The sequence below is a fragment of the Ranitomeya variabilis genome, chromosome 1, assembly GCF_051348905.1.
Source record: "Ranitomeya variabilis isolate aRanVar5 chromosome 1, aRanVar5.hap1, whole genome shotgun sequence".
Classification (NCBI taxonomy): Eukaryota; Metazoa; Chordata; class Amphibia; order Anura; family Dendrobatidae; genus Ranitomeya; species Ranitomeya variabilis.
The window spans coordinates 1,111,307,502-1,111,331,146 of NC_135232.1; the positions used below are offsets into that span (position 1 = coordinate 1,111,307,502).

Sequence of the window (23,645 nt, forward strand, 5' to 3'; positions counted from 1 at the left end):
AAAATTAAATGTTGAAAATCTATAATGAGGAAATAAAAGCTGATGACACAAATATTTAATAATAAGAATCAGAAATGTATTAGTATCTGGTTTTAATTAGTAAAAAATAATAATAAGAATTAATAATGTATATGTAGGGCTGGATAGGACTGTGTGATTATAACACTAATATTCACCCACAGTAAGTGTAAATGTCATTTGATGCTCTATTCATTCTTTTTCTTGGTTTTCTGATGTCTGAGCCTGTCCTTCTTATATTATTTTGATTCCTGTCTTTATTTTAGAATTCACTTTTCTCATAAAATGATTTTCAGGTTTTTTTTTTTAAAGCTAAAAGCGTCTTTACTTGTATGAAGGTAATAGCAAAGACATTTCCATCCTTCTCCCGCTGTGTAGCAGAAGCTAATGACAGACTCTGTACACTCCATGTTGTCCTGACAAACAATAGCGCTAGCCTGGGTTATTATTACACTTCAAGGAGCAGAGCTGTCGACAAGCGACAAACACTGCGGATATTCCCAGGAGCATCCTGATACTTCTCTCGATCTGTAAAGTAGGTTCTCCACCACCTAGACTGGATTACTACTTCTTAGTCGTCCTGCTATTTAATGAATACAATATATACAACAGTGCACTAGAAGGGACCACAGAGGGACATGCACTTAGTAACTATGTGAGTAGCCTGCTGGAAAGCATAGGATTGCCAAACCAGCTAGAGTATTGCATTGTAGTCAGTAAAGTCGACCAAGAGAAAGATTGTGACGATGACTAAGAAAGTGTGCTACATTGAAAGAAAGAATGTGCAGGAGTAAAGGAAGAGCTGCTGAAGTAGTTGCCAGCAGGTTGTGATAGATGTACCAAGTATCATCGCACTGTTGTTGTTAACACCTACCTCTGTTCCAGTACATTCCCTCTTATAATTAGTGCACAGGGAATGAGGCACTGTTATGCTGTTGATGGGGGATGCAAGCTATTTAATTAGAGCTATCACCAGTTTTAACATAAAGTGCATGCATTATTAAAGGGAACCTGTCAAGTCCAGAAACACTATTTACTGTACCTGCATTTATAGGTGTAATCTGTAGGCAAATAGTGTTTAAATCTTGTTTATCCAACTTACTGGAGCAGCAGCTACAGGCAGAAAGTGAAGTTTTATTCTCCCTGCACCTGTTTTCACTTACAGTCATAGGGAACAATCACAGTCACTACTAACTATACTGTGAACATGGTAGTAATCACTCCCCTGCACTTTGATTGACAGCCTACCCCACAGGATGTGTGCAGAGTGGGTGTGCACAGCAGGCTGTCAATCAAAGCGTCAGGGAGTGGTTGTAAAGCACTCACTGTGCAATAAGAGGTGACTCTTCTCACTCCCCTGAAGGGCCCTGATGACTCCAAGCGAGCAGCTGGAGGGTGATTACATATAACGGCAGAGGTGTTTTCACCCTACCGGTAGGTACATGGCGTCTGATTCATCATTTGCCATTCAGTCACTTTTTTTATTGTATTTTAGTATTACGGTAACTACCTTTTTTTGCTGGACATTCTTCAAATTGGCGCACACAGTTCATGAGTTGGAAGCAATATCCCAAAATGCTTTTTTATTGCCAGTTTTTGTAATTTTTTATAACCAAAAGTTACAACTCATTTAAAAAAAAAAAAAAAATGCACGAAAATAAAAACTACTCCATGCAAATTACTCCAGAGAAGGGAAGACTGGAATGAGATGTGCCATAGAAATTTGGCATTTGGTAAAAGTCGTATTTAATGATTCTGTCTAATGCATCGAGATATGCAAAATTGTCGAAACCCCCCCTCTCATAAAAACGACGGAAGATTATCAGAGAATATGGGGAAATATTAAAGTCACTAAAAAAGGAGGAAATAATTTCAGAAAGTTAGAGAAATAGTAATGGTGAATCAGGGACATAGACTGTGGCAGGAAGAGCTCGGCCCCCAATGATAACAAAGCCGCACCTTTGAAAAAAAAATTCACATGTTTTTGAGAGTATTCAGCAGATTAAAAAACTAAAAAAAAGTCTTTCTCGTATGTGACTTTGGTTATAGTAGGACATTGGTGATCTTCTTATTTATGAGGCATTGTGAGTATAGGCTTCTCGACAGGTGCACAAACCACAATCCTCAGTCCTCAAGAAAAGCGTCTCAGTCTGAAAAAAGAAATAAAAAAACACATTAGAATGTATAAGCCCTGGTGACATAGTGGTAGACGGTGTGATCAACATACGAAAAAAAGTCCCCGGATCCATATCTATTACTGGGACCAGACCCATACGACAGTATCTGCTTATGGTTTACTACAGACATATGGCAGTATGTACCACTATATCACCTGGGCTAAAGATATGCATCACTTGGTAATTTAGGACATGTAGGAACAACTGGGATACCAGGAACATATTACAGTATCTATGTATTGTTTACCAGGGACATATGACAGTGTATACCACTATATGATCAGGGCCAAGTATAATATGTATCATTTGGTCATTTAGGACATATAACAGTATGTATCACTGGGACACCAGGGACATATGGGTTATTAGGCACATATGATAGTACTGTATATTCCACTAAGTGTAATATGTGCCATTGGGTCATATAGTATACAACAGTATCAGCAGGAAAGAACATAAATATACCAGTAGGTCATCTGGGATATATCAGAGCCTCTATTACTAGGATACCAGAAATATATCACAACATCTACCTATAGTTTTATTGGGACATATTAAAGTATGTACCCCTATATCACCAGGGCTAAACATATACAGTATTCCACTTGGTCATTTAAAACATACTGTAAGATAACATCTACCACTGAGTTACGAGTGATATATGATAGTATCTACCTATGGGTAACTTGGGACATTATTTCACTATCTACCACTGAGTTACCAGGGACATACTGTATAGCGGTAACCATGGGCTATTTAGGACAGTATCTACAACTAGCTTATTAGGGACATATAACAGAATGTACCATTATATCACCAGGGCTAAACATATATACCACTTGGTTGTTTAGGACATATGACAGTACCTACCAGTAGGTCACCAGGGATATATTATAGTATCTACTTGTGGGCTACTTGGAATATACAACAGACTATAACACCAGGTTACCAGGGACACATATCTACCTATGGATTAGTTGGGAAAAATGACAGCATCTACCACTAGGTTACCAAGGACATATGACAGTATCTACCTTTGGCTTAATTGGGACAAATGACAGTATCTACAGAAGATGGTGTCATTTTTCCCAACTAAGCCATAGGTAGATACTGATATATGTCCCTGGTAACCTATTGGTTAATACTGTCATATGTCGCTGATAACCTATTGGTTAAAACACAGTGGACCTACACCAGCAGATGACATGGCTCCCGAAACCATCACTGATTGTGGAGACTTCACACTAGACCTCCAGCAGCTTGGATTGTGACCTCTCCACTCTTCCTCCAGACTCTGGGACCATGATTTCCTAATGAAATACCACATTTACTTTCATCTGAAAACACCTTGGACCACTGAGCAACAGTCCAGTTCTTTTTCTCGTTGGCCCAGGTAAGACGCTTCTGGTGTTGTCTATTGGTCATGAGTGGCCTGACACAAGGAATGCGACACTTGTAGCCCATGTCCTGGATACGTCTGTGTGTGGTGGCTCTTGAAGCAATGACTCCAGCAGCAGTCCGCTGCTTGTGAATCTCCCCCAAATTTCTGAATGTCCTTTTCTTAACAATCCTTTCAAGGCTGTGATTATCCCGATTGCTTATGCACCTTTTTCTACCTCACTTTTTCCTTCCACTCAACTTTCCATTAATACTTGGATACAGCACTCTGTGAACAGCCGGCTTCTTTAGCAGTGACCTTTTGCGGCTTACCCTCCTTGTGGAGTGTGTCAGTGACTGTCTTCTGGATATCTGTCACGTCAACAGTCTTCCCCATGATTGTGGAGCTACTGAAACAGACTAAAGGACCTTTTTAAACTCTTAGGAAGCCTTTGCAGGTGTTTTTTGTTAATTATTCTAATTTACTGAGATAATGACTTTTGGGTTTTCATTGGCTGCCAGCCATAATCATCAACATTAACAGAAATAAACACTTGAAATAGATCACTCTGATGGTAATGACACTATATAATATATGAGATTCACTTTTTGTATTGAAGAACTGAAATAAATTAACTTTTTGATAATATTCTAATTTTGTGAGAAGCACCTGCTGTATGTCTTTCTTGAATATCTGAGATATATATGCAGCGCCCCAGAGTCCTGGTCGTTGCAGTACTGTGGCTCCGCCGCTAAGGGGGGCTATGGTACGTCTGATGGCACTGAAGGAGTTCATCTGACCAGGTATCACAGACACCAATACATTTCACAGTCTGGCCTCCAGGGGGAGCTAAGGGCACTATTCATTAGGCCACTCCTCACAGTCTGGTAAAACTGGGGGTTAGGCAGGAAGTTAGATCAGAAAGCTGACTGGGTTGGAACCAGGCAACACCTTGTGGCAGAGGGTGTTGTAGGGGAAGATTCGGTAGGGTCCCTGTCAGGGGTGGGATCCTGACAGAGGCCTGGCAAACAGAGAGAAAGCTACGGGACCGCGCCTGCACTTCATAGCGGCGGTGCCCTAAGAAAGGACAACAAGCGAGATTTATTGTGCTGAGTGAGAAACGAGATCAAAGCAAGAAGGAGAATACCAGTAGGAGTCGTGCTGTAAGATCGAGGCAACATCCTACTGAGGTGCAAACAACCGACGGCCGGAACGCCGAGGAGGTACAGAGCTCTAAGCCATACTTCAAACCAATGGCAGGACAGTCAGTCACAGGCGGGCTGTCTCACCTAAATCACCTACGCAGACATAGGGGGCAACCTTTGGAGAGGGGCGACTCTAGGGTCCCGGAAGAGCTCCGAGCCTACCCGTCATACGGGTGCGTCCCAACCATAACACCAGGGAGGGACGGAGGATTAGCAGAAGATCATCTAATCGAGTTGTGAGGGAACACGAGAAACAGACACAACAGTTGTGGGGACTATCCCTGTTATGACCCCAATGGCAGAGGGTCTCAGAAATAGTTTCTAAGTCTGCAAACACAAAAACCAGCTCATAGGGCAGTGGTAACTGATCTGACCATATATCTAATCCTAGCACCACAAATATCAGCAGCCGGGGAACGTGCCTACGTTGATTCTAGACGTCTCGCGCCAGCCGGAGAACTAACTAACCCTAGAAGGGAAAAGAAAGACCTTTCTTGCCTCCAGAGAAAAGACCCCAAAAGTTGGATACAAGCCCCCAACAAATAATAACGGTGAGGTAAGAGGAAAAGACAAACGTAAGGATGAGCTAGGTATTTAGCAAAGAGAGGCCCACTAGTTAATAGCATAATATAGTAAGATAACTTATATGGTCAGCAAAAACCCTATCAAAAATATCCACGCTGGATATTCAAGAACCCCCGAACCGTCTAACGGCCCGGGGGGAGAACACCAGCCCCCTAGAGCTTCCAGCAAGGTCAGGAATCACATTTAGTACAAGCTGGACAAAAATGAGAGCAAGCAAATAACCCAAAAAACAAAGAAGCAGGACTTAGCTTAATTTTGCACGAACCAGGACCAGCAGATAGGAGCAAACAAAAAGGATCTGATTACAACGATGCCAGGCACTGGACTAAGGATCCAGGAGGTTTATATAGCAACACCCCTGGACTAACGACCCAGGTGGGTGCAAACTGAGGAAAGAAAATCCCAGAGTCATATCACTAATAACCACCAGAGGGAGCCAAGAAGTCTAATTCACAACAGTACCCCCCCCTTAAGGAGGGGTCACCGAACCCTCACCAAGACCACCAGGGCGATCAGGATAAGCAGCGTGAAAGGCACGAACTAAATCGGCTGCATGCACATCAGAGGCAACCACCCAGGAATTATCCTCCTGACCATAGCCCTTCCACTTGACCAGATACTGAAGCCTCCGTCTGGAGAGACGAGAATCCAAGATCTTCTCCACCACGTACTCCAACTCGCCCCCAACCAACACCGGAGCAGGAGGCTCAACAGAAGGAACCACAGGTACAACGTACCGCCGCAACAAGGACCTATGGAACACGTTGTGAATGGCAAACGACACCGGAAGATCCAAGCGAAAGGACACAGGATTAAGGATTTCCAATATCTTGTAAGGACCGATGAAGCGAGGCTTAAATTTAGGAGAGGAGACCTTCATAGGAACAAATCGAGAAGACAGCCATACCAAATCCCCAACACGAAGTCGGGGACCCACACCGCGGCGGCGGTTGGCAAAACGCTGAGCCTTCTCCTGTGACAACTTTAAGTTGTCCACCACATGATTCCAGATCTGCTGCAACCTATCCACCACAGAATCTACCCCAGGACAGTCAGAAGGCTCCACATGTCCCGAGGAAAAACGAGGATGGAAACCAGAGTTGCAGAAAAATGGCGAAACCAAAGTAGCGGAACTAGCCCGGTTATTAAGGGCAAACTCAGCCAACGGCAAGAAGGTCACCCAATCATCCTGATCTGCCGAAACAAAACACCTCAAATAAGCCTCCAGAGTCTGATTAGTTTGCTCCGTTTGTCCATTAGTCTGAGGATGAAAGGCAGACGAAAACAACAACTCAATGCCCATCCTAGCACAAAAGGATCGCCAGAACCTGGAAACAAACTGGGATCCTCTGTCAGACACAATATTCTCAGGAATGCCGTGTAAACGAACCACATTCTGAAAGAACACAGGAACCAGATCGGAAGAGGAGGGCAGCTTAGGCAAAGGCACCAAATGGACCATTTTGGAAAAGCGATCACATACCACCCAGATGACAGACATGCCCTGAGACACCGGGAGATCAGAAATGAAATCCATGGAAATGTGTGTCCAAGGCCTCTTCGGGACAGGCAAGGGCAAGAGCAACCCGCTGGCACGAGAACAGCAAGGCTTAGCTCGAGCACAAGTCCCACAGGACTGCACAAATGACCGCACATCCCGTGACAAGGAAGGCCACCAAAAGGACCTAGCCACCAGATCTCTGGTGCCAAAAATTCCCGGATGACCTGCCAACACCGAGGAATGAACCTCGGAAATGACTCTGCTGGTCCACCTATCAGGAACAGTCTGTCAGGTGGACAAGAGTCAGGTCTACCAGCCTGAAATCTCTGCAACACGCGTCTCAAATCAGGAGAAATGGCAGACAAGATAACTCCCTCTTTAAGAATACCAACTGGTTCTGCGACTCCAGGAGAGTCAGGCACAAAGCTCCTTGAAAGAGCATCAGCCTTCACATTCTTTGAACCTGGTAAATACGAGACCACAAAGTCAAAACGGGAGAAAAACAATGACCAGCGGGCCTGTCTAGGATTCAGGCGTTTAGCAGACTCGAGATACATCAGATTTTTGTGATCAGTCAAGACCACCACATGATGCTTAGCACCCTCGAGCCAATGACGCCATTCCTCAAATGCCCACTTCATGGCCAGCAACTCCCGATTGCCGACATCATAATTTCGCTCAGCAGGCGAAAACTTCCTGGAGAAGAAAGCACATGGTCTCATTACCGAGCAACCAGGGCCTCTCTGTGACAAAACGGCCCCTGCCCCAATCTCAGAAGCATCCACTTCGACCTGAAAGGGAAGTGAGACATCAGGCTGACACAAAACAGGCGCCGAAGTAAACCGGCGCTTCAACTCTTGGAACGCCTCCACGGCTGCAGGAGCCCAGTTAGCAACATCAGAACCTTTCTTGGTCATATCCGTCAACGGTTTAACAACGCTAGAAAAATTAGCGATAAAACGACGGTAGAAGTTAGCAAAACCCAAGAACTTCTGAAGACTCTTAACTGACGTGGGTTGAGTCCAATCATGAATAGCTCGGACCTTGACTGGGTCCATCTCCACAGCAGAAGGGGAAAAAATAAACCCCAAAAAGGGAACCTTCTGTACTCCAAAGAGACACTTTGAGCCCTTAACAAACAAAGCATTCTCACGCAAAACCTGAAACACCATCCTGACCTGCTCCACATGTGAGTCCCAATCTTCAGAGAAAACCAGAATATCATCCAGATAAACAATCATAAATTTATCCAGATACTTCCGGAAAATATCATGCATAAAGGACTGAAACACTGAGGGCGCATTAGAGAGCCCAAAAGGCATCACCAAGTACTCAAAATGACCTTCGGGCGTATTAAATGCAGTCTTCCATTCATCTCCTTGCTTAATGCGCACAAGGTTGTACGCACCACGAAGATCTATCTTGGTGAACCACTTGGCACCTTTAATCCGGGCAAACAAGTCCGACAACAGAGGCAAAGGATACTGAAATTTAACAGTGATTTTATTCAGAAGCCGATAGTCAATACAAGGTCTCAAAGATCCGTCCTTCTTGGCCACAAAAAATAATCCCGCACCAAGAGGGGAAGAGGATGGACGGATATGCCCCTTCTCCAGAGACTCCTTGATATACGAACGCATTGCGGCATGCTCAGGTACAGACAGATTAAATAATCTTCCCTTAGGAAATTTACTACCTGGAATCAAATCTATGGCGCAGTCACAGTCCCTATGAGGAGGCAGAGCACTGGATCTGGACTCGCTGAATACATCCTGATAATCAGACAAATACTCAGGAACTTCCGAAGGAGTAGAGGAAGCAATAGACACCGGCGGGGAATCAGCATGAATTCCCTCACAGCCCCAACTTGACACAGACATTGCCTTCCAATCCAAGACTGGATTGTGGGTCTGTAACCATGGCAGACCCAAAACGACCAAATCATGCATTTTATGCAGAACAAGAAAACGAATCACCTCCCGATGTTCAGGAGTCATGCACATGGTTACCTGCGTCCAAAACTGCGGTTTATTTTCCGCCAATGGCGTAGCATCAATACCTCTAAGAGGAATAGGATTTACCAACGGTTCAAGAACAAAACCACAGCGCTTGGCAAATGACAGATCAATAAGACTCAGGGCAGCACCTGAATCCACAAACGCCATAACAGGGTAAGAAGACAATGAGCAAATTAAAGTCACAGACAAAATAAATTTAGGTTGCAAATTACCAATGGCGACAGGACTAACAACCCTTGTTAGGCGTTTAGAGCATGCTGATATAACATGTGTAGAATCACCACAGTAAAAACATAACCCATTCTGACGTCTATGATTTTTCCGCTCATTTCTAGTCTGAATTCTATCACATTGCATTAAATCAGATGTTTGTTCAGACAACACCACCAGAGGATTAGCGGTTTTGCGCTCCCGCAAACGCCGGTCAATTTGAATAGCCAGCGCCATAGAATCATTCAGACTTGTAGGAATGGGGAAACCCACCATCACATTCTTAATGGCTTCAGAAAGGCCATTTCTGAAATTTGCGGCCAGAGCACACTCATTCCACTGAGTAAGCACGGACCATTTCTGAAATTTTTGGCAATACACTTCAGCTTCATCCTGGCCCTGAGAAATAGCCAGCAAGGCTTTTTCTGCCTGAACTTCAAGATTGGGTTCCTCGTAAAGCAATCCGAGCGCCAGAAAAAACGCATCAATATTTGCCAATGCCGGATCTCCTGGCGCTAGCGAAAAAGCCCAATCCTGAGGGTCGCCCCATAAAAAAGAGATAACAATTTTCACTTGCTGAGCTGGATCTCCAGATGAACGGGGTCTCAGAGAAAGAAACAATTTACAATTGTTCCTGAAATTCCTAAACCTAAATCGGTCTCCAGAAAACAGTTCAGGAATAGGTATTTTAGGTTCAGACATTGGACTACTGGTATCAAAATCTTGTATGCCCTGCACACGAGCAGCAAGCTGGTCTACACTTGTAATCAAGGTCTGGACATTCATGTCTGTAGCAAGCACAAGCCACTCAAAGGTAAAGGGGAGGAAGAGAGGGAAAAAAAAAAAAACCCTCAGAATTTCCTTTCTTATTATCCCACTTCTGCAATGCAATAAACATTCAATGTTGGCCTGGCATACTGTTATGACCCCAATGGCAGAGGGTCTCAGAAATAGTTTCTAAGTCTGCAAACACAAAAACCAGCTCATAGGGCAGTGGTAACTGATCTGACCATATATCTAATCCTAGCACCACAAATATCAGCAGCCGGGGAACGTGCCTACGTTGATTCTAGACGTCTTGCGCCAGCCAGAGAACTAACTAACCCTAGAAGGGAAAAGAAAGACCTTTCTTGCCTCCAGAGAAAAGACCCCAAAAGTTGGATACAAGCCCCCAACAAATAATAACGGTGAGGTAAGAGGAAAAGACAAACGTAAGGATGAGCTAGGTATTTAGCAAAGAGAGGCCCACTAGCTAATAGCATAATATAGTAAGATAACTTATATGGTCAGCAAAAACCCTATCAAAAATATCCATGCTGGATATTCAAGAACCCCCGAACCGTCTAACGGCCCGGGGGGAGAACACCAGCCCCCTAGAGCTTCCAGCAAGGTCAGGAATCACATTTAGTACAAGCTGGACAAAAATGAGAGCAAGCAAATAACCCAAAAAACAAAGAAGCAGGACTTAGCTTAATTTTGCACGAACCAGGACCAGCAGATAGGAGCAAACAAAAAGGATCTGATTACAACGATGCCAGGCACTGGACTAAAGATCCAGGAGGTTTATATAGCAACACCCCTGGACTAACGACCCAGGTGGGTGCAAACTGAGGAAAGAAAATCCCAGAGTCATATCACTAATAACCACCAGAGGGAGCCAAGAAGTCTAATTCACAACATATCCCGTAAGCTCAGCAGGGGAGGACCACAACACACAGCGCTAGTAGGAAGGCACAGATTTCCACCTGCAAAGGGAACTCTGGAGGTGCCATCGGACCGGCCGGACTTGCACAGCCTGGTTAACCGTATTCCGGATTGAGGACTTTGAGACCTTCAGTAAAGAGGTAAAGAGACTGCAACCTGGTGTCCTCGTTATTAACTGCGACCGGCACTACACCGCACTACCAACACCATCCACACCTATTATTTATTTGGAGCGCCCCTCAGCAGGGTCACGGACCGGGCCTAGCCACCGTGACAACCCCAGAGCAGAGACTTAGAGGCCCGGTACCGGGTACCCCTCGGCCCTGCGGCAGTGGGGGCGCTACATATAACATTATCCATTACAGGAAAATCAAGAGTATGACAGTATGATCACCAGGACGGAGCATATAATGAACCATATGACAGTATACAAACATTAGTAATGAGTATATGTGTAGCCCCCAGACCCCATTATATCTGCTGTAGATCATGGTGTGGAATATCACTGATACATTTTAGACTTGCACCATAGTTAACCTCAGTGCGACCTGACATTGATATTACACAGACTATATACTAGTGATCTGCTTTTCTTGCAGTAGGCAAAAATCCATGATCTCATGAGCTACACTATAGATTTCATAGCACTCATTCATCTGCCCAATAGTAACTAATGATTAGCCTTAGCAGTAATAGTAACCCACCTTACTCCCCCCAGAGGCATTCCTGATTGTGCAAGGTATCTGCTCAGAAAAAACTGACTCATTCATCAAAAACATTACAAATACTGGATTTAATGAATGTTTTTTCCATAACGACTACTGTTTTGTGTTTCCCACTGCTCTTTATGGCCTAATTCTTCTCTAGATATCTAAATATATCTTTGATTTGCCAATTAATTAGCATGGAGCCAGTGGGAGCCTGATAGTGACACCGTCCCCTGCTATGACAAATAGAATTGTGTAAAATCTTTGTTTTACAGAGTTTATTGCTCTAGAGAATCTTTTCTCATTGCTTCCATTATCACAAATCCTGTTTCTCTCCGTTAAAACAAGACCTTTCACCAAATTTTTAATGTTGAACCGGATAAAAGGTGTAATAACGGCTGCAGAGTGGAATAAAACATGGCTGTTTATTTTTTAATTAAGCCTATCAATTGCAGAGATATTAGCGATCAAAGTATTTGGCACCTAATGAGTTATCAGATATTTTTCACTGTGGAGCGTGTACTTCTCCCTGTATAAGTTGCTATCACTGGGGCGCGTACTTCTCCCTGTATGAGTAATCACTGGGGGCATGTACTTCTTCTCCCTGTATGAGTTGTTATCACTGGGGGTGTGTACTTCTCCCTGTATGAGTTGTTATCACTGGGGGTGTGTACTTCTTCTCCCTGTGTGAGTTGCTATCACTGGGGGTGTGTACTTCTTCTCCCTGTGTGAGTTGCTATCACTGGGGGGGTGTACTTCTCCCTGTATGAGTTGTTATCACTGGGGTGTGTACTTCTTCTCCCTGTGTGAGTTGCTATCACTGGGGGCATGTACTTCTCCCTGTATGAGTTGTTATCACTGGGGTGTGTACTTCTTCTCCCTGTGTGAGTTGCTATCACTGGGGGCATGTACTTCTCCCTGTATGAGTTGTTATCACTGGGGGCGTGTACTTCTTCCTGTGTGAGTTGCTATCACTGGGGGTGAGTATTTAGTTTGCCTGTATAAGTTGCTATCACTGGGGGCGTGTACTTCTTCTCCCTGTATGAGTTGCTATTACTGGGGCGTGTACTTCTTCTCCCTGTATGAGTTGCTATCACTGGGGCGTGTACTTCTTCTCAATGTATGAGTTGTTATCACTGGGGGTGTGTACTTCCTCTCCCTGTATGAGTTATCACTGGGGGAATGTACTTCTTCTCCCTGTATGAGTTGTTATCACTGGGGGTGTGTACTTCTTCTCCCTGTATGAGTTGCTATCACTGGGGGCGTGCACTTCTCCCTGTATGAGTTGCTATCACTGGGGGCGTGTACTTCTCCCTGTATGAGTTGTTATCACTGGGGTGTGTACTTCTTCTCCCTGTGTGAGTTGCTCTCACTGGGGGCATGTACTTCTCCCTGTATGAGTTGTTATCACTGGGGTGTGTACTTCTTCTCCCTGTATGAGTTGCTATCACTGGGGCGTGTACTTCTTCTCAATGTATGAGTTGTTATCACTGGGGGGTGTACTTCTTCTCCCTGTATGAGTTATCACTGGGGGTGTGTACTTCTTCTCCCTGTATGAGTTGTTATCACTGGGGGCGTGTACTTCTCCCTGTATGAGTTGTTAAGTTGTTATCTCTGGGGGCGTGTACTTCTTCTCCCTGTATGAGTTGCTATCACTGGGGGCGTGCACTTCTCCCTGTATGAGTTGCTATCACTGGGGGCGTGTACTTCTCCCTGTATGAGTTGCTATCACTGGGGCGTGTACTTCTTCTCAATGTATGAGTTGTTATCACTGGGGGGGTGTACTTCTTCTCCCTGTATGAGTTATCACTGGGGGTGTGTACTTCTTCTCCCTGTATGAGTTGTTATCACTGGGGGCGTGTACTTCTTCTCCCTGTATGAGTTGTTAAGTTGTTATCTCTGGGGGCGTGTACTTCTTCTCCCTGTATGAGTTGTTATCTCTGGAGGTGTGTACTTCTTCTCCCTATAAGAGTTGCTATCACTGGGGCGTGTACTTCTTCTCCCTGTATGAGTTGTTATCACTGGGGATGTGTACTTCTTCTCCCTATAAGAGTTGCTATCTCTGGGGGCGTGTACTTCTTCTCCCTGTATGAGTTGCTATTACTGAAAGCATGTACTTCTTCTTTCTGTATTAGTTGCTATCATTGGGGGCATGTACTTCTTCTCCCTGTATGAGTTGCTATCACTGGGGCTTGTACTTCTTCTCCCTATATGAGTTGCTATCATTGGGGGTGTGTACTTCTTCCTGTGTGAGTTGCTATCACTGGGGGCGAGTATTTAGTTTGCCTGTATGAGTTGCTATCACTGGGGGTGTGTACTTTTTCTCCCTGTATGAGTTATCACTGGGGGTGTGTACTTCTTCTCCCTGTATGAGTTGTTATCACTGGGGGCGTGTACTTCTCCCTGTATGAGTTGTTAAGTTGTTATCTCTGGGGGCGTGTACTTCTTCTCCCTATATGAGTTGCTATCATTGGGGGTGTGTACTTCTTCCTGTGTGAGTTGCTATCACTGGGGGCGAGTATTTAGTTTGCCTGTATGAGTTGCTATCACTGGGGGTGTGTACTTTTTCTCCCTGTATGAGTTGCTATCACTGGGGTGTGTACTTCTTCTCAATGTATGAGTTGTTATCACTGGGGGGGTGTACTTCTTCTCCCTGTATGAGTTATCACTGGGGGTGTGTACTTCTTCTCCCTGTATGAGTTGTTATCACTGGGGGCGTGTACTTCTTCTCCCTGTATGAGTTGTTAAGTTGTTATCTCTGGGGGCGTGTACTTCTTCTCCCTGTATGAGTTGCTATCACTGGGGGCGTGTACTTCTCCCTGTATGAGTTGTTATCTCTGGAGGTGTGTACTTCTTCTCCCTATAAGAGTTGCTATCACTGGGGCGTGTACTTCTTCTCCCTGTATGAGTTGTTATCACTGGGGATGTGTACTTCTTCTCCCTATAAGAGTTGCTATCTCTGGGGGCGTGTACTTCTTCTCCCTGTATGAGTTGCTATTACTGAAAGCATGTACTTCTTCTTTCTGTATTAGTTGCTATCATTGGGGGCATGTACTTCTTCTCCCTGTATGAGTTGCTATCACTGGGGCTTCTACTTCTTCTCCCTATATGAGTTGCTATCATTGGGGGTGTGTACTTCTTCCTGTGTGAGTTGCTATCACTGGGGGCGAGTATTTAGTTTGCCTGTATGAGTTGCTATCACTGGGGGTGTGTACTTTTTCTCCCTGTATGAGTTGCTATCACTGGGGTGTGTACTTCTTCTCCCTGTATGAGTTGCTATCACTGGGGGTGTGTACTTCTTCTCCCTGTATGAGTTGCTATCACTGGGGTGTGTACTTCTTCTCCCTGTATGAGTTGTTATCACTGGGGGCGTGTACTTCTTCTCCCTGTATGAGTTGTTAAGTTGTTATCTCTGGGGGCGTGTACTTCTTCTCCCTGTATGAGTTGCTATCACTGGGGGCGTGTACTTCTCCCTGTATGAGTTGTTATCTCTGGAGGTGTGTACTTCTTCTCCCTATAAGAGTTGCTATCACTGGGGCGTGTACTTCTTCTCCCTGTATGAGTTGTTATCACTGGGGATGTGTACTTCTTCTCCCTATAAGAGTTGCTATCTCTGGGGGCGTGTACTTCTTCTCCCTGTATGAGTTGCTATTACTGAAAGCATGTACTTCTTCTTTCTGTATTAGTTGCTATCATTGGGGGCATGTACTTCTTCTCCCTGTATGAGTTGCTATCACTGGGGCTTGTACTTCTTCTCCCTATATGAGTTGCTATCATTGGGGGTGTGTACTTCTTCCTGTGTGAGTTGCTATCACTGGGGGCGAGTATTTAGTTTGCCTGTATGAGTTGCTATCACTGGGGGTGTGTACTTTTTCTCCCTGTATGAGTTGCTATCACTGGGGTGTGTACTTCTTCTCCCTGTATGAGTTGCTATCACTGGGGGTGTGTACTTCTTCTCCCTGTATGAGTTGCTATCACTGGGGCGTGTACTTCTTCTCCCTGTATGAGTTGTTATCACTGGGGGTGTGTACTTCTTCTCCCTGTATGAGTTGTTATCACTGGGGATGTGTAGTTCTTCTCCCTTTATGAGTTGTTATCACTGGGGGCATGTCCTTCTGCTCCCTGTATGAGTTGCTATTACTGGAAGCATGTACTTCTTTCTGTATTAGTTGTTATCATTGGGGGCGTGTACTTCTTCTTCCTATAAGAGTTGCTATCACTGGGGCTTGTACTTCTTCTCCCTATAAGAGCTGTTATCACTGGGGGCATGTACTTTTTCTCCCTGTATGAGTTGCCCAATCATAAGCAAGCAGGAAAATAGCTGAAATAAAAATCATGCCTCCACCATAGTTTAGGTTTCACGGCTCACTTATTCAACAATCAATGTAAAAAATTCAGCCTAAGACTGACTTCTAGGCAATGGTCACATAGTTGGGAGGGAATTCTCCAGCATAAGATGCACCTGAGCTATGAAGAGGTTTATCGCATTCTGTGCATCCTTCAGAAATGTAAATTTACATTATAATTTACACGACTTTCAGGAATAAACTATAGTTAGCGGCAAAGAAAGTTGTACAAATGGCATGCACCATAACGTGTGAATTTTCTTTTACATCACTGGTTTTTAATTACACCCCAGTATGTACAATGTAATTAACCTTCCAAATAAGAATTGCAACAATTTTTCTACAAAGCCTCCACATATCAGCAGATCAAAAGTAATAGAACAAATTAACTTTAGCATAAATAAAATGTTCATTTTTAATACTTTGTAGAGAATCCATTGCAGGTAATGACTGCCTGAAGTTTGAACGTCACAAAACGCTGGGTTTACTTCTTGGTGATGCTTTGCCACCTTTAATGTAGCTGACTTCAGTTGTTGTTTGTTTGCTGGTCTTTCTGTCTTAATTTTTTTTTCTAAGTATTTGAAATGTTGCTCAATGGGATTGCGATATGGTGATGACATGGCCATTGTAGAAAATTCCACTTCTTTGTTTTCGTAGTATGTTTTGGATCATTGTCCATCTGTCCTGTGACGCTCCGTCCAATAAACCTTGCTGCATTTGGTTGAATCTGAGCAGAAAGTATCACCTGTACACATAGGATTCATCCGGCTGCTTCTGTCTTCAGTCACATCATCAATAAACACTAGTGACCCGGTGCCATGGGAAGGCATGCATGCCCGCGCCATCACACTGTCTCCACCATGCTTTACAGAGGGTGTGCTGTGCTTTGGACCATGAGCCGTTTCAAACATTCTCTATAGTTTCTTCTTCCCATCATTATGGTTGATCTTAGTTTCATCTGTCAAAAAAATGCTGTTACAGAACTTTTTTGACAAAGTCTAATCTGGCATTTTAAAAAGGAATCTGTAAGCAGGTTTTTGCTACCTCATCTGAGAGCAGCATAATGTAGACAAAGGGGCCCCGAATCCAATGACATATTGATTAGTTTACTGGGTGCAGCAGTTCTGACACAGAGTTTTTATATATATATACATAGCATGTATCAGAGCTGTGAAAACCGCCCACACCGGGCTCTGTATGTACATTTTCTGAAGACAGAGTCACAGAAGGGGCAGAGCCAGACCAGAAAGCTCCTGTAGTCCAAACAATGATAATCACAAGGTGATAAAACCTTCAGCCTACGTAAACAACATCACACAGCCAGACAAGTGACACATAGTTGAATACTGTGCTTCAGTGCTTCAGCCTGTACATCATGCTGTCTTCAGGTCACATAGCAAACACCTGCTGACAGATTCCCTTTAAGGTTGATTAATGGTTTTCACCTTGTGGTGAATCTTCTGCATTTTCTCTCATGAAGTCTTCTCTTTACGGTAGACTTAGATACTGAAACACCTACTTCCTGGAGATGGTTCTTCACTCGGATGGATGTTGTGCATGTTTTCTCCTTCACCGTAAAAACGATTCTGTGATTATCCATCACTGTTGTCTTAAGTGGACGTCCAGGACTTTTTGAGTTCCCGAGCTCTTCAGTGCACTCTTTTTACATTTTTGCAGAATGTACCAAACTGTAGATTTGGTCACTGCTTACATTTCTGCTATCACCCTGATGGATTTCTTCCTCATTTCAGCCTAACAATAGCCTGTTTCACTTCCATTGAGAGCTCCTTTGACTGCATGTTGTGGGTTCACAGCAACAGCTTCTAAATGCAAATGCTACACCTGGAATCAGCTCCAGACCTATTACCTGCGTAATTGATGATTTATTAATGAGTGAATAGCACGTGCAGCCCATTTAAAGAGTTTTTGAAATAATTGTCCAATTATCTTTTGGTCCCTTGAAAAAGAGGCAGCTATATATTAAAGAGCTGAAATTCCTTACTCCAATTAGGATATGACTATTCTTAAATTAAAACTGAGACTTCCTTATAAGCTCATAGTGATTATATAACTGACTCTTGAATATGTTTTCATAAGCAGCTAAAATGCCAAAACCTGTGTCACAGTCCTCTAGACTAAACTGTATATACTGTGCTTGTGTATGTATATATATATTTTCTTACATTTATTTATTAGTCTCCTTGAGGGGCTTGAACGTGCGTCAGTTATTCAATACACTGCAATACTGTAATATTGCAGTAGATTGTAAAATTGGAACAGTGGACCCGACACCTGAGCAATTTTGCAGGGTCCTGGTGCCAGCCATGGGATTTAGAAGGACACATGGATGGAGATAGTGAACAGGGCTGGAGGCTGGAGCCACTGTTATGTAGGAAGCACACAGGACTAAGATCGATGCAGTTACCTGAGAGTCCAGATTATCAGCCGCTTTATACAGATCCTGCACGGCTTGTTCCAAAAATTCAAAGTTGTGACAGTCCACACAAAGGTGAGCTAAAAAACAGAAAGGATACATAACACAAAATTACATAACCCCTCCCGGATCAGGTGATTTTTCATTTTTGCGCTTTTGCTTTTTTCCTATCCTTTGTCTAAGATCCATAACTTTTTTTTTTTTGCCATGGCAAGCTTTTTTATTGGTATAACTTTGGGGTAAATATTAAGTTTTTATTGCATTTTTTGGGTGAGATGTAGCAACAAAAACAAATAAATTCTAACGTTTTGATTTGGGTTAATTCATTTTCACACATCTGCCCTTTATGCATGCGGTGATACCAACTATGTTTATTTCTTTGCTTTTGAACTGAGGAAAAGAGGGAGATTTAAACTTTTATATTTTTTTTTTTTAAGTTTTTTTATGTTCTTTTTAGTGGACTTGAACCTGCTATCGTATTATCGCTTGTTATACTTATTGCAATGCTGCAGTTTTACGGTTATAGAGAAGAAATGAAGATGTTCTGTGAAACTCAGTCTGTACTTCATGGGATTACAAGGATGTCTGAAATGGGTGTCTTCAGTAGGCCCCAACTGGTGATATGGAATTGGCCCAGCAAGCTCCGATCACTGCTGTAAGAGGTAGGTGCTGAATGTACAGCGCAGCCGACACCCGACATGTATGGAGCAGGGTCAGGTCCTAAACCCATACCATACACATGCACCCAACATTTTACATACTATACATTATACATACAGTTGTGGCTAAAAGTATTGACACCCCTGCAATTCTGTCAGATAATACTCAGTTTCTTCCTGAAAATGATTGCAAACACAAATTCTTTGGTATTATTATCTTCATTTAATTTGTCTTAAATGAAAAAACACCAAAAGAATTGTCCTAAAGCCAAATTGGATATAATTCCACACCAAACATAAAAAAGGGGGTGAACAAAAGTATTGGCACTGTTCAGAAAATCATGTGATGCTTCTCTAATTTGTGTAATTAGCAGCACCTGTAACTTACCTGTGGCACCTAACAGGTGTTGGCAATAACTAAATCACACTTGCAGCCAGTTGACATGGATTAAAGTTGACTCAACCTCTGTCCTGTGTCCTTGTGTGTACCACATTGAGCATGGAGAAAAGAAAGAAGACCAAAGAACTGTCTGAGGACTTGAGAAACCAAATTGTGAGGAAGCATGAGCAATCTCAAGGCTACAAGTCCATCTCCAAAGACCTGAATGTTCCTGTGTCTACCGTGCGCAGTGTCATCAAGAAGTGTAAAGCCCATGGCACTGTGGCTAACCTCCCTAGATGTGGACGGAAAAGAAAAATTGACAAGAGATTTCAACGCAAGATTGTGCGGATGTTGGATGAAGAACCTCAACTAACATCCAAACAAGTTCAAACTTCCCTGCAGTCCGAGGGTACAACAGTGTCAACCCGTACTATCCTTCGGCGTCTGAATGAAAAGGGACTGTATGGTAGGAGACCCAGGAAGACCCCACTTCTTACCCCGAGACATAAAAAAGCCAGGCTGGAGTTTGCCAAAACTTACCTGAAAAAGCCTAAAACGTTCTAGAAGAATGTTCTCTGGTCAGATGAGACAAAAGTAGAGCTTTTTGGGCAAAGGCATCAACATTGAGTTTACAGGAGAAAAAAAGAGGCATTCAAAGAAAAGAACACGGTCCCTACAGTCAAACATGGCGGAGGTTCCCTGATGTTTTGGGGTTGCTTTGCTGCCTCTGGCACTGGACTGCTTAACCGTGTGCATGGAATTATGAAGTCTGAAGACTACCAACAAATTTTGCAGCATAATGTAGGGCCCAGTGTGAGAAAGCTGGGTCTCCCTCAGAGGTCATGGGTCTTCCAGCTGGACAATGACCCAAAACACACTTCAAAAAGCACTAGAAAATGGTTTGAGAGAAAGCACTGGAGACTTCTAAGGTGGCCAGCAATGAGTCCACACCTGAATCCCATAGAACACCTGTGGAGAGATCTAAAAATGGCAGTTTGGAGAAGGCACCCTTCAAATATCAGGGACCTGGAGCAGTTTGCCAAAGAAGAATGGTCTAAAATTCCAGCAGAGCATTGTAAGAAACTCATTGATGGTTACCGGGAGCGGTTGGTCGCAGTTATTTTGGCTAAAGGTTGTGCAACCAAGTATTAGGCTGAGGGTGCCAATACTTTTGTCTGGCCCATTTTTGGAGTTTTGTGTGAAATGATCAATGTTTTGCTTTTTGCTTCATTCTCTTTTGCGTTTTTTCTTTTAAGACAAATTAAATGAAGATAATACCAAAGAATTTGTGATTGCAATCATTTTCAGGAAGAAACTGAGTATCATCTGACAGAATTGCAGGGGTGTCAATACTTTTGGCCACAACTGTATACTCTGTATTACAGGGATGTTATAGGGATAGCCCCTATCAATCAGCAGATTTCTCCCTAGTAAAATAATAACATTTATACTCACCTCTTGTCCTGGCGTTCTCGGCACTGGCTTTCCCGGGGCTTGCATGACATTGTTATGTCATGCAATCCCTGAGCCCAATCAGTGGTCTCTTCATTCTTCCCACCTTCGGATGAATCAGCCATCAAGAGGACGTGAGCGGAAGAATCCCCGGGAGAGCAGTGCCAACACCACTGGAATGGCACCTGCACTGGAGGGGAGTATAAGTGTTAGTATTTTACTGGGGGAAACATGTAGATTGAGAAGGGGTTGTCCGAGTAGTGGACAACCCCTTTAATATTGACAGTTTATGGTTAGCAGGTATCTAACACAGTGCCACTTGTCACTTACTGTCAGCGGAAATTATATTCCCTGTGCCAGAATTAACTCCAACAATCTTCTCATACATTGGGGTAGTTGGAGATTTACCCCCAACCATCACCGCCACCATCAGCCACCAGATAACATGCCTGACTGCAAACTGCAGCATCATCAAAATCTGTAAGAGAAGAAGTGAACATTTTTACTACATGGTCAATGTTGTCCCAACAAACTTTGCATAAATCAATAGCACAAGTGAATTTAAGAAACTTTGTAATATATCTTATCAAAGAAATATGCTTCTTTCTCCACTTATGAGCCACTTCTTCACCTCCCCTCTGCCAACAGAACTCATCATTCCCTCTGAAAAACCGCTAAAATCTGTCTTGTTTAAAACAAGAGGGACTGCCATTTCACAGAGGGATCAGATTACAGCTGCCTATTGAAGTCTATGGAAAGCGGTGGGAGGAGGCAGATATAAGTGAGAAAACAGGCATAGAGACAGGTGATGGTCCTGCTTTCTAGTCAGTGTTTTATCCCACCCCAGTGCTGGATTGACCACTAAACAGCTTCAAAACCGCTGTATAACGTTCTCCATGTGGCTTCTACTTCTAAACATGCTAACATGTGCTACATAAAGGCATTTCTCTGTGTCCTGTGCATAGGAGACATCTTAGCAGCTGGTCTCTACCTACTAGCTCAGAGTGAACTGAACCTTATAGAGGCTGCAGATGGGGAAAACTGGTGGAAAATTCTTGATGCAAGTCATGTAATGACCAGAAATGTTATTCTTCTTGTACGAAGATGTGACAGATTATTCTGAAAAGCCACCAGAAATTAGAGCTACACTATAAGAAGTCAATATGTACAGCTTTAAGGGTTGTCCTGAATTAGAGAAATAGTGCCACACCTTTCCACAGGTCATTCCTGATATTGCAGCTAAGCCTCATTGAAGTGAATGAGTTGCAATGCAGCACACAAGATGTGGATACGTGTGCAGCTGTTTTCTAAAGATGTGTTTTTCCAATCAAGGGCCATGCATTTAATGCCCTACATAACAAAACTCTATATACACTGTTTTTTTTGTATTTTTTGTAGTTTTTTTGAGGATGCTTGTGGAGTTTTTTTTTTCTAAAAAAAGCAACAAACTCTTAGTATTGCAAAATTTCTGGCATCCCTGAAAAATTCCATGTCACAAATGTAACAAAGCATAAAGTTCAACAAGAAAGAAGTTCCAAATAATAATTTGCACTCCTTGAGAAAGCTTAGGCAAAACGCGCGTCGGAGTGAGGGATCCTCTATTGGGAAGATCCAACCATATTTGTGTTATCTCTTGACTAATATTGTTATCCTTTTTTGGTGTAAACATTAATTTACTTGTTACGTTTGTGATGTATTTTTATACACTATTCACATTTAGTAAATACCTTGGTAACATTTTATTACATTTTTATGTAATAATTAGCACAATATAATATGCTCAGATAGTGTATAACAAGGCAATAGAACCTATAAATAAAATATAGGCACTACAAATGAATATAAATATATATTTCTATTGAATAAAATTGTAATTTTTACAAAATTTTGCAAAAAAATTCATAAAAACAAATGAGGGGATACACATGCTTAGGTCGGTGTTTTCTTCTGGGAGGTTACTAAAGTATAAAGTTCTACAAGTAAGATGTTGCAAATAGTAATTCTAACAAAAATCACTCTTAAAAATAAACAGGTATAATAGATGCAAGAGCAACAAAAAAAAGTACAAAACAAACTTAGACACAAAATAAACAGAAAAAAGAAAAAAAAAACAAAGCGGAACATGCAGATACAGTAGATGGATTTATAACAGACCCGAAAATTCCATGACTTGGAAGGAGGAAAAGGAGCAGTTTTCAATAAAACCCATGTCCAAAAGTGGCTCTTTTAAGGGTGTATAGTGGTGGGTCCTGGGGGTTAGGGCTTAAGTGTTGGTACATTAGCGAAGTATATAAGAAAGTTTTATAACTTAGTGATTCAGGTTTGTGTATCAGCCCTGTATACTGACCGCTGGTAATATATACAGATAAGCGACTTCTCCCACGTACAGGACATAAGCTACGCTCCTATCTCAGTCCGTGGAATGAATGCTGGCACACATCCCCACATCTATGGCTGACGGCCCCATTTCCTACCTTTGGAATAAGGCTGTGGAGCAGCGAGAGACCCTATCAGATGAGCGCTGAGCAGATGTGACATGGCACACAGCTCCGACTTGTTCTCTTAAATCCTGAGTGGGTCATTGCTATAGAGAATTCCCACAGCAACAGAGTAGACAGTCAAAAAATCCAGCTGGTTTCAAACAAACCAGGGTTGTCTGTTTCCGGTGTTTATTTGCAGGATGTATAGTCCAGATATGGCTCATAATTCTTGGAAATCGCATTGCGTAACAGCGATGCAGCTGGAGAATGAAACTTGACTTTGTAGACAAATGTAGCAGAAAGGGGTTATCCAGGCAAACAGTAATAATGACCTATCTACAAGGTAGCAGATGGGTGGGGGCCAATATCCGGCATGCCCACAGATTACA

General features: G+C 43.0%; 1 protein-coding gene across 2 annotated transcripts; it reads right to left on the minus strand.

Moving 5' to 3' along the window:
- Positions 1-1,843: 1,843 nt before the first annotated feature.
- On the minus strand, positions 1,844-23,359 carry NICOL1 (NELL2 interacting cell ontogeny regulator 1). Of its 2 annotated transcripts, none has more exons than XM_077279234.1 (4): positions 23,251-23,359; positions 21,107-21,254; positions 18,275-18,363; positions 1,844-2,168 (listed from the first exon to the last, which is right to left on the minus strand). In XM_077279234.1, the coding sequence occupies exons 2-4, from the start codon at positions 21,246-21,248 to the stop codon at positions 2,091-2,093; spliced, it is 309 nt and encodes a 102-aa protein (XP_077135349.1). In that variant the 5' UTR covers positions 21,249-21,254; positions 23,251-23,359; the 3' UTR covers positions 1,844-2,090. The 2 variants fall into 2 exon arrangements, with proteins under 2 accessions (XP_077135349.1, XP_077135357.1); XM_077279242.1 differs by lacking the exon at positions 23,251-23,359 and adding an exon at positions 23,124-23,217.
- Positions 23,360-23,645: the final 286 nt, after the last annotated feature.

Excerpts from the sequence above, each read along its gene's own strand:
- NICOL1 (XM_077279234.1), bottom strand. The coding sequence starts at position 21,248 with ATGATGCTGCAGTTTGCAGTCAGGCATGTTATCTGGTGGCTGATGGTG. Across the intron at positions 18,364-21,106 it reads GAATATAATTTCCGCTGACA|CTCACCTTTGTGTGGACTGT; the intron begins GTAAGTGACAAG and ends TCTGTTTTTTAG. Across the intron at positions 2,169-18,274 it reads CTGATAATCTGGACTCTCAG|ACTGAGACGCTTTTCTTGAG; the intron begins GTAACTGCATCG and ends TTCTTTTTTCAG.